The sequence below is a fragment of the Theobroma umbraticum genome, unplaced genomic scaffold (genome assembly GCF_002168275.2).
Source record: "Theobroma umbraticum cultivar Fairchild unplaced genomic scaffold, ASM216827v3 scaffold_146.0, whole genome shotgun sequence".
Taxonomy (NCBI): Eukaryota; Viridiplantae; Streptophyta; class Magnoliopsida; order Malvales; family Malvaceae; genus Theobroma; species Theobroma umbraticum.
In genome coordinates, this window is record NW_018397265.1 from 6,959,704 (window position 1) to 6,971,057 (window position 11,354).

The 11,354-nt window shown below is 30.2% G+C and overlaps 1 protein-coding gene across 2 annotated transcripts; it reads right to left on the reverse strand.

The window, feature by feature from the left end:
- Positions 1-1,657: 1,657 nt before the first annotated feature.
- Positions 1,658-6,043, reverse strand: LOC110422869 (protein DEHYDRATION-INDUCED 19 homolog 6-like). Of its 2 annotated transcripts, XM_021436885.2 has the most exons (6): positions 5,748-6,043; positions 4,252-4,391; positions 3,879-3,956; positions 3,542-3,774; positions 2,007-2,110; positions 1,658-1,928 (listed from the first exon to the last, which is right to left on the reverse strand). In XM_021436885.2, the coding sequence occupies exons 1-5, from the start codon at positions 5,824-5,826 to the stop codon at positions 2,008-2,010; spliced, it is 633 nt and encodes a 210-aa protein (XP_021292560.1). In that variant the 5' UTR covers positions 5,827-6,043; the 3' UTR covers positions 1,658-1,928; position 2,007. The 2 variants fall into 2 exon arrangements, with proteins under 2 accessions (XP_021292560.1, XP_021292561.1); XM_021436886.2 differs by having other exon boundaries at positions 1,658-2,110; positions 4,252-4,388; positions 5,748-6,041.
- Positions 6,044-11,354: the final 5,311 nt, after the last annotated feature.

Consider the following 11,354-nt stretch of genomic DNA (forward strand, 5'->3'; position numbering starts at 1 on the left):
TTTTTATTTTTTCTCTATTTGTATTTTCATTTTTTAATCTTTAATATCTATTTTCATTAAAAATTTAAACATTAATAATATATTATTAAATTATTAATATATATTTTAATTTTAATTTCCTTTGACTTATTTTTATTTTTATTTATATTTGTGGATTGTAATTATTTTCAATAAATAGGGACATTTTTGTCTAATAAATATTTGACCTTATTCCATAGTAATGGAATAGCCATTAGCATAGGGAGGTGGGGAATCGGTAAACCAAGATTTTGGAGAGTAGTCGTTACTTGGAATGGCTATTCTTCACCTCAAAAACCAACAAAACAAAAGAATAAAAATGAGGAGAATATTTAGCTATTCACCATACCAAACGTACCATTAGATCTATCTTAATTTTATTATTAATGAAAATTAAATGAATGATTTTCAGTTATTAAATTAAAATTTAAAATCATATTTAGAATAATTAATAAAGTTAAGTATTACATTAATTATAAAAATTTATAAATAAAAAATATTATTTGTAAAATTAATATTTAATATTCAAATTTATTATTTACAATTGAATTTGAGCAGTGGCAAGACCACTATTTGAATCCTATTTGAAATCAATTATAAAAAATCTTAATTTTATTTAATCAAATCGAATAATACAGGATAATTGGCACTTGAAATAATGTCTTTGTTACTAGACTTGACACTGTTGGACACAATATGAGAAAACACGAAGTTAAACAAATTTGAATTTAATCTTATCGTGTTTCATGGTTTAACCGTGTCAGACATGATTAACATATTTAATTAATCGTATTATTATGTTTTAACGTGTATAATGTTAATGACGAATTTTATTAGTATGATAATAAATTTTACATATGTTATTTGTGTTAGTTTTATTATATTTGATGTTATTATTATTTGTTATAATTTTTTTACAATTATTGATTTTAAATTTAAATAATAAAATTACATTTAAATATAAATATTTTTAAGTTAATCATGTTAAACTTGTTAAAAAATTATGTTAATCATTTAATCATGTTTATTAATTATATCATGTTGTATAAACAATCTTAATATGTTTAATAAACAAAGAATTATTCTTGTTGTATTCATTTTTAACTTTATCACGTTTCGTATCTTAATAGTGTCGACACGATTAAGACACGAAAATACGAATTATCAGATTTACTTATTACAAGATAAAGATCCAGTTGAATAAAATAAAAAAATAAAAACTTAGTTAAGTACCAATAAAAGAAAAGGACCTTGAGTATAATAAAAATATTTAGATTTAATTGAAAAACACATATAATTGAAGAGGGTTTTTTCTTATTTAAGCCCAAAGAAAAATACGAACTGGGCCTGGGAGGAGTGACAGCATAACAATAGCTTATCTCCAGCTTAGGCCCTTGCAGAAAGCCAGAACTCAGATATGGGCTTCAAGGCCCATACCAGTAGGCCTTTCTCAGTTCTGTTTCATTTCATTGTTGAAGAGAATCTGATTTACAACATAAGCTCTTTATTAAGTTATCTCTGCTAGTTTGTAGGCACAAAGGGTTAATGGTAGGAGAATCTTGTTTGACAGCAAAAGAAGGCTGGAGAACAGAGCAAGAGGAAATGACTGGAGAATAGAGCAAAAGGAAGTCACTCAGGAAACATAAAAAAGACATTAACTCAGCTTTTAAAACTTAAAAATAGAGTATGTTTCTACACCCCTTATAAAGCTGTGGCCTTTCAATGGCTACATATATTTATTTGACTATATAGGCCTTATACATACATACGTACATACATCGTTTTTTGATGAACATACCATGTTGCGTTTCACGAGCTGTTCCTCCCAGATAATACTGATTATGATGATCGACCTCCTAGAACCATCACCAGTGCTAAAAACCCAGTGTTGATTAACACAGCCAGGTGAGCTGCAAGCCAGCAACTGATATCAACAAAGACTTTGTTCCTGTGTAATAGTTTGAGATTCATAGGGACTAGATGAGAACCTTAAAAGATGGTTGACATGACCAACTGTTGAACAAATGCGGCTCTTTGCCTTCTCTCTTCTGTATTCTGTTCATGATCCTTGTCCAAAAAAGGTGGTTCAATTCTGCACAAAAAGGAAACAATCAACGACATTTAATAACATGTGTCTTAACCAGATCCCTGCACTAGAGCTGGCGAATTCCACTAACATCAGAAAACAATAGAACTGGAAATTGCAGTAAACTGAAAGAGAAACTGAATGAAATATGTACATTTTGCTCTTTCATATTTTTGAGACAACCTTATTCAGAATATGAGGGTTAGAATTTATTTACTTCAAAATATACGGACATAAATTAGAGCAAATTTGCATTTTCAGACAGAGAAACTATGACTTGTATGATACTTTCTTCAAGTTATAAAAATTGACATTCGTCACTACATCAAACCACACTATTTTCTGACATGTATGAAGATTATCTTCATTAGAAACCTCGACTCAGGTACATTGTTTGCTGGGTCAAAGAAACATGGTCCTAGTCACTAGGAAGATTATCTTTGCCTTTGATTCAAGAAGAAGAAGCAAAGCATGATAGTAAGGCATGACACCCTTGAAAACTTTGGAAATTCAATAGAAGACTGTCACAAAAAAGTAAGACCCAAGGACTGAGGTTCCACAAGTAGGCTTCTCTAGATAGGATTCCATAGGTGTCTAAAGCAGGGAACAGAGAACGTTTAAAGATTTGCTCAAGAACAGCGATTTCCGGTGGGTGAAATGAAACAGACATTCATGAAGTCTTCTTAAAAACAACACAAGGTTATGCTGGATAGAGTTCTAGAAGGATTCACGAAACATCAGGATGACCCCCATGGATATCAGAAAGAATGAAGCTAAAATCATATGTTTGTTTATTTGCTTAAACCATCAAAGGCAGAGACAGATCAAGCTCTATAACTAAAGGAAAAAAGCACCATCAAAACACAAAGACACCAGGCAAAAGGCACTTTAAATTCCTACCTTTTCTGCCTAACCTTTGGTCAAATTCTAAGGTAATTTACATGCCCACCCTAACACAAGGAATCATGGCTTTTGTATTTTCAGGTATGCAACTACCCTTTGTTTCTAATTTCAGATATGGACAAAACTAATTCCAAAGACATGCAACATTCATAATATTAATTCTGCAATCATCAATCAGACAGTTCTATTTTATATAGAATCTGACTTTAAAGGGCACACAATTAAGTTATCAAAACAAAAAACAATTTACCCCAAGTGTGATAATAGGTTCTGATATGCTTTTACTACCTTACAGTTGCAGAATTTATATCCGCAATTTTACTGATAAATAAGGAATTTAACTCACCTAAATCGACTAGAGTATGTCATGCAAGGCTGAGGGTCATTAATGACTTCTAGGCAGCAACATAGGTCATTCAAATTTTTAGATTTGTAACATGTGGTTTCCTTCTAAATAAATCTTCTTTTACTAAAAAGTTAGCAGTCATATAAACTGTAATCACACAATGTAAAAGCCCCATTCAATGTGTATACCTTTTCAAATTAGAAGCAACAGAAGTTTCATCGTCAGAGCATTTATCCCGCAAAATATCCTTAGTGTCTGAAACAGGTGCATTACAGAGAAAAGGTGAAAAGAGCAGATCAGGTTCAGATTCATGTGCATTACCCCTGCCGCCAGTTGAGGAACCAATAAATGAGCTCAGTTCCCTGCTAAGTGCAGCAGGAGTACCAGGCCAGAGGCCAGACTTTTGGGATTTTCTCCTTCGCTGCAAAGCATACAGATAATTCCAGGTAAGCTCAAAGCACAAAAACATGCTCAAACATGTTACAAACTATATTTAACACATTAAGATCCAAAATGGGTAACAACCTTTAATGAACTAGCGTGTTGCACTATGAAATGTCCAATCACGTCTTTACCAAGATTTGCTGCACATAGAGGACAAACCTGAAATAATCATCAAATTATAATTTTAGCTGTAAGCAGCATTTGCGGAATCATAATGCCTTATATTTAAATCAGTTATATGTTCAACATTTAACTTCAAATTTAACCATTGCCAGCAATTGAAATGAGAAGGAAATAAGCTAACTTGCAATCTTCGACAACGTATTAATAATAATTTAAAAGCCAAATTAATTACAATTCCAGTCAATCAGTGGCAGGCGCAGCAAAGTAACAAAATACATAATTATACACAGGGTACTCAAGATAAGAACATCAGACATGAAGAAGAAAATACCGCATTTTTCAAGTCAAAGCAGTGTTCTTCCTGCAAATGGTTACAGAGAGCATGAATCTCAATTTCTACATAACAGAAGGGGCATGGAAAGCATGCTCTTGTATCTTCATCTCCATCAAAATCATCATAATGTCCATCTGCTTCACATATTAAACAATAAAAAAAAGATGTCATATTAGGAATACATTCAAGAAACCAAAAAGAAAAGATGAGCAGTAATACAAAATGGGTATACTTTGAAACAAAGACATATAGGGCCCAACCAGAATCCTGGAGAGAAAGGATGGCAAGGAAGGCAGAGAATGAAGGAAACAAAAAGGAACCCATTACGTTTTTCGAAATCGGTCTTCTTAAACATTTTTAGAGTTTATCCAGACACCAAGCATTTTGTGGCCTTAATTTGTAAATGCGACAAGACAGACCAGGTACCACCAATATTACCAAATTCCAAGCAAGGGAAAATTTAGATTAAAAACACCCATCTTATTGGAGATAAGAAAATTGGCAGTGCTATAATAGAGTACAAAAGAATTCAGATGTCCCTTGTTATCATTTAACAAGAGAAGATTGAAATAACCAGCCCAATAAGCAAGAACCTGTACGCTCATGAATCCAAAATTCTGTACCTCTTACCTTCATCACAATTACTTTCATAATCCAATTCCCCATCTTCAGTTTCATCTTCACATTCATCTTCGTATGTTCCATACAAGACACCACAATCAGATTCTTTCCTACTCTCCTGCTGATTATCTAGTTGGGAGACACCTAATGACTTAACAGAAGAAGAAAGGGAATTTGCATTCAATATCAATGCCTTAAGCTTATCCAAAATATTTTGAAAATCCAAGTTTTGCTTCTGAATGGTCTCCAGTACTTGATTACGCTTAGAGCATTCATCTTCAGTGTAAGTAGTCATCCTTGTGAAAGCCCCAAAAATGCTAAACTTTCTTTGTTTTTCTTCTCCTTAATGTCCATTATATCTGGACTCTTTAGAAACCCTAAGTGGCCAGTTCTCTAGGAATAAGTATTTAATGGCTTTCCAAGTTTACAGGATTGCTAGTTTTGGAATAACACCTAAATAAGAACTGACAATAAAATAAAACACGAAATTCACTCATGAACGCCTGAAATCACGCTTTTTTTTTCTATACTACTACTAAATTAAGAGAGAAAATATTTATACTTTGAAATACAAAAGTTTTAAGAACATAAGAAAATAAATGAAACCCATCATTCAGAAGTACCAAGAGAACCCCAAGGTCCTATAATCAAGTACGAATCTAAGTTCAGACAATCCCAACAAAATCCAATCAAAATCTTGATGACCCAGTTCCTGAAAACTCTCAAAAAGCCTCTTACTTGCAAGAAACAACAAAAGCAACAAATCCATATGGCAATACCATAACAAGAACATGTCCTTTTTGTAAGGCAAAAGAAAGGAAAACATTAGTAAACCCAGAAGGAGAAAGTAATACTATAATCAAATTCAGTACCGGAGTTGAGACGAGCAGCACGAAGTACAGAGAGATGCTTGGAAGAGTGAACTTTAGGTGACCAGAAGTCAACGTCCATTGTCTTACGTCAGCTTTCCGGTGGCTTAACTATACGTCTGCGTTTCCAGCAAGTAGAGAGAAGGAGAGAGAGAGAGAGAGAGGAAAGAAAAGCTTCCTTCTTTCCTTTTGCTTATGCAAATTTTCTCTCTCTTCTTTGTTAACCAAGTACTTGAAAGAGGGTTTGTTTGCTTTGGGTGATGGGTTATGATGCTGGATGTGCTTCTTCTGCTCTTCAGTGTCTGACATTGTGAAAAGCTGTTCTGACATCCAAAAGGTACTGGGTGGATGGCTGACACTTGTCATTCTCATTATTTCTTTATTTTGGTAAAATTCTTCCCTTTTTTTTAATGTTTCATTGAATAATAATTTATTATAAGGTTTTTGTCACATTTTACATTTGTGAGTAAAGTGGAAAAGAGAGATGTATTCAAGTGACAACAAACTTCTATTTTATAATTATGCCAACTTTTTTCTTTTTTTTATATATTTTTTATTGAAAATAACAATATATATTTATTACTTATCATGAGTACAAATAAGAAGCATAATATCACTTTTTATATACTTGATATTTAAATTTGATTATGTTGATACTCGAATGTTATTAAGTGTAATTACTTGATATTCATATTCTCATGATAGAAACAACTATTTTTATTCATGGTAAACTTCATCTATATTTATTGTGATTTTTTTTATTTTTCATTTAACACTTTATAATTTTTTAATTAACATCTCATGAATAAATTTTATTCATATAAAGATTACACCGTTAATATCACATAATAAAATTATCAAAATTATTCTCGATCCAACACTTAATCTATTTATTTACACTTAAATATATTTTTATAATGTTATTGAATAAACTAACGGTGTAATGTCTATCGAAACAAAAACTTATCTACATGATACTAATTAAGAAAAAAAATCATAATGTCACGTAAAAAATTTGAAATCACGAGAGGTCTTAAGTAAAATTTACCATTTTATTTATTAATAAAAAAAAGTAAATTACACAATAAAAATTACATTGATGCTCCTAAAGAAGAAATGGGTTTTTAAAAAAAAATCGTGTTCTTATTAATCCTCATTTTCTTTATCACGGTTTTCGTTGATATTATTATAGTAAAGATTTTATATAATTACCAATTGGTAACTTTCAAAAAAATGAATTTATATTTTTTGAAGAATTTTAAATTTTTTTATATATATTTATGAGATAATATTTTATATTTAAGTGATAATATATAAATATTATATTTATTAAAAAATCAGTCATATACTCGAAAAAGGCAGCTCAACGAAAAGCAGTTGCAATCAAAGGGCAGGTAGCTAACAAGGGCATGGGTAGGGATGAGGCAGCAGCACGTTGGAGGACGGTGGAAGTGTTGGACACGAAGTTGCTTTGATAAGAAGAATGGAATATGAAGTAGGGACAGTGGGATTCCACATAGAAAAAGAGCTAACAACAAAAGAGTAAAAGATTATGCTGGGACATCCACCCCTTATAATTACAAATTAATATATACATAAATACGTAATATATAAATTAAAGGATTTTTGGTTGCTACATAAAGATATTTTAAACATTTTTTATTAAAACTGAACGTACATCTTTTATAATTTTAATTTTTCTCGCGTAGCGTTTCATATTTTTTTTTCTTAATTCAGATTTTATAAATAAACTTTGTTCTTGTAAAGAATTACATTTCTGTAACATATTTATTGGGAACAGAATTTATTTATAAGAAATTAATTAAGAAAAAAGCAAAAAAACTAAATTCGTAAGAGGGTAAGAGATGTAAATAATATTTATTTTTTAAAATTATGTGATCTTTGTTTAATCCAGGCAATTAAGTTACTATATTGGCTTGGGGGGTTTTATTTTATTATTTGGCTTTAATAAAAAATTCTGGGGTTGGATTGACATTGCCTTCCACATGCAGCATCTTATAGCCTTTTGATTCCTAGGAGAAAAAGAGAACTCCAGGCTTGCAAAATTGCAACAGCTGGGATAAAAGCTAGAAAGCATCTTCAATAATTAAAAGAAAAAAAATTAAGATTAAATTTTAAAATTTTTTTATAAAATTATTTTTTTCGAGTTAATATTATTACGAACAAGTTATTTAATTTAAATCATACACTTTTTACAATGTTATTATAATTTTTTTTTTACATAATGAATGAAAAATATTTACACGATTGATGAATATTTTATATATTTATTAATATTATATGACGGAGTTTAAAAAATACCCAAAAAATTAATTTTAATTACATAGAGTTACTTGAGGAAAGAATTCTAAAATCTAAAGGAAAGCTTACATTAAAAGCTGGGGTAGTCTATGGCTGCTGGTCTACTTCATTCAAAAGTCTCTTTCTACACTTTTAGGTGTGTATATAAGTAGGGCCAAATCAAGAATTTTGGTTTGATTGATTGCTATTAATTCATCTGCATAAATAGTTTATTATTATTTTTTTATATAAATTATAAAACAAAATTTTATTAGAATAAAATTCAAGATATTATCTCTTATAATATAATTATGTGTTTAATCAACTCTTTATACGATGAATTCTTTTTTTGATGGGATTAGAATTATAAGCAAAAATATCAATTATAATCAAATAATTTTCATAAACGAGATTAAAACTTGAGATTTAAAGATTTTGAAATCTCCTTCGTAATTGACAGAAAAAATAAAAAAAGCCAATAATAGAGCTTTTGGGTCCAATGAAAGACAAGACTTTATGCTATTCAAGTTTAACCTCGGTCCTTTTAAATATTTGTTGAATTTTTAAGATATCTTTAATTTAATATTTTAATAATTATTTTTACGATAACATACTTATCATATGATATAAATCAATTGAAAAAAAATCTATAAAAATCTCAATATATAGGCGAGGTCGGCCTTTGGGTAAAGCCACCCAAGCAAGGGCTTTAGGCTCCCAATTTGGGAAGGCTCCAAATTTAAAGAGGATTTATAATTTTATAATAATTATAATATAATTAATTATATTAAAAATATATAAAAATAATTAATAAAATTATTTGTTTTCTCACTTTTCTAATTACGTGCTTAATAAATCTTAATTTTCTATCACTTTCTTATTTATAGAATACTATTAATTTTCAACTATATTCTCTTTTTTTCAATCAACTAACAGTCATATGTATTTAATCATCTCCAACAGCTATTTTTCTCACTTATTTTTCTTACTTCCAATCAATGCATTTAATGATTTCCAATTGGTATTTTTCTTCTATATATAAAACCAATTTTTTTAATATATAATATTTACTTTTGAATTTTTCTTTTCTCATTTGCTATTTCTTTTTTTAACTTTAATTTTTCTCCAAAAAATAAATAATAAGTATGTTCTTTTATTATTTTCATAAAGCCGTGAGCCTCATTTGTGATTTGCAATAAGCATTCAACAATTAGGTACTATTGTTCTAATCTTTATAATTTTTTTTTACTTTAATTTAGAGTTTATATTATATTATTATATTGTTTTTATTTTATATGATAGTTAATTCATTCCAGCAAGTATTGCTTCATGATAAAGAAGTTTTTCAAAATTAAAATTAATAAAATCTTATTTAAGATCAATAATGTGTCAAGAAAGATTAAATGAATTGGCTATATTATCAATTGAAAAAGAAATATTAGAAGAATTTGATTATAAAAGTTTAATTAAAACTTTTACATCTCGAAAAGGTAGAAGAATAAAATTTTAATTATTTTTTTTAATTTTAATAAAGAAAACATCATTTAAATATTTCATTTTAAGTTTTTGAACTTATTGAGCACCCCTGCGTATGGGAATTGTGTCTAGTTTGGTACCATACTGAAGTTTTAAGGTGAATGTTGGACTTAAAAATTTATAAGTATTTTTATTATAGTGGGAATAATTATTTTGCACAATCAAAGCTCATGAATGGCTGAAAAAGGAGAGGGAGGAAGGGGGCATCTGCAGATGTGGTTTGCATAGCCTATGCAGAAGCTGTCCAAAATCAATCCCAACATTAAAAACAGAAGCATTTTCATGCAAATCATGATCAATCCATGGGAAATACCCTTTAAAAAAGTGCTGATAAAATTATATAATAGAATATATAAATATACATGTATACATGTACATGTATGCATATATATATATGTATAGCTTTAACTACTCAAAGGCAAAAGCCCAGAGTCCCCACAGTTTATCATTGTATTGGATATTCACACCCTTAGGTGCCAACTGCTATTATTCTGTTGGAGGGACCAACAGATGATCTCCTTTCTATGGAAACATGTGCCCAAACAACTGCTTTAGCTGATAGTGATCCAATATTGATCATTAGCTTCTTTATCAAAAGGGATGAAGGGATGGATGATAACAATCTGCAAAAGCTTTCATAAGTGTGTTATAGGAAAGGAGATTTGATTACTGGGAATCTGCCCAGGAATCACTAGGCAAAACAAAAAACCATAGTCAACCTAAGCTTTTTCCATCATGACAGAGAAGGGGAAAAGAGCTATGTTTTAGAATATATGTTGGAACTCATCATTGTTTGAAGAGTGTCAGCCAGAGATAGTATTTCTATTTGGGTATTATTCAATTTGATGATTAGGTGTAAAGTAAAGGTGGAAGCTAATTAATCAGTGGGTCAATGCTGATCAAAGAGATTGAGAGAGATAAAGTCAGCCCCAGCCATCATAACAGCATCAACAAGAGGAAAAGCAAATAGTTTTTGCATGCTTAGATAAAATTAGTGGCATGTGAAAAGGAGAAATCTGCAAGAGTCCTTCAACTCCCTTTGTCCTCCCAAAATGGAGCAGCCACTTCCACTACTATTTGCATAAAAGCAAAGCTCACCAGCTCTTTTCCCTTTTAGCAGACTGATTTGAATAAGACCATTCACCAAATCTCACTAGTTTTGATGCTTTGGAAGGGCAAGGGACATGCCTGATTACATATCTCAAAGTTCCCAACCCGAAGTGCATCAAATGATTTTACCATTTCTTGTTCTTATGCTGTTTTATATTCACATAACCTATTTCCAATTGAGAACATATGAAGACAGAATTGATTGCATCAGAAGCAAAAGAAGACAAAAGGAAAATTAATTATATGCAGCAAGATCAGCAACATCTGGAACAAGGGAAGCTCTCTCATGGTGAAAACATCCATATAGAAAATGGGCTCCATATTGTCACCAGATCTACAGTTCTAAGTTGCAGAAATGGCAGGAACTTTGATGGAAATTTGCCAGGGAGAGAAGAATACAAACACACACAAAGAAAGACATGGAGCAAATAGAAATGAAACTTTTATTACATTAAGCACTTACACACATTTCTTACATTCCTAAAAATTTCATCGGCCTGAAACATCAGCTCTATCTTTCCCTCGGATCTAGCTGCTTATTCACCTCACATACAATACTGCAAGAACATTTTCTTTATATACTACTAATCAATGTTCTTCAATCTTAAAACAAAGTAAATTTGACAGAGAATAAGAAAGCCAGGATGATGAACACATGAATAA

Excerpts from the sequence above, each read along its gene's own strand:
- LOC110422869 (XM_021436885.2), bottom strand. The coding sequence starts at position 5,826 with ATGGACGTTGACTTCTGGTCACCTAAAGTTCACTCTTCCAAGCATCTC. Across the intron at positions 3,957-4,251 it reads GCTTTGACTTGAAAAATGCG|GTTTGTCCTCTATGTGCAGC; the intron begins GTATTTTCTTCT and ends TGATTATTTCAG. Across the intron at positions 3,775-3,878 it reads AACACGCTAGTTCATTAAAG|CGAAGGAGAAAATCCCAAAA; the intron begins GTTGTTACCCAT and ends TATGCTTTGCAG.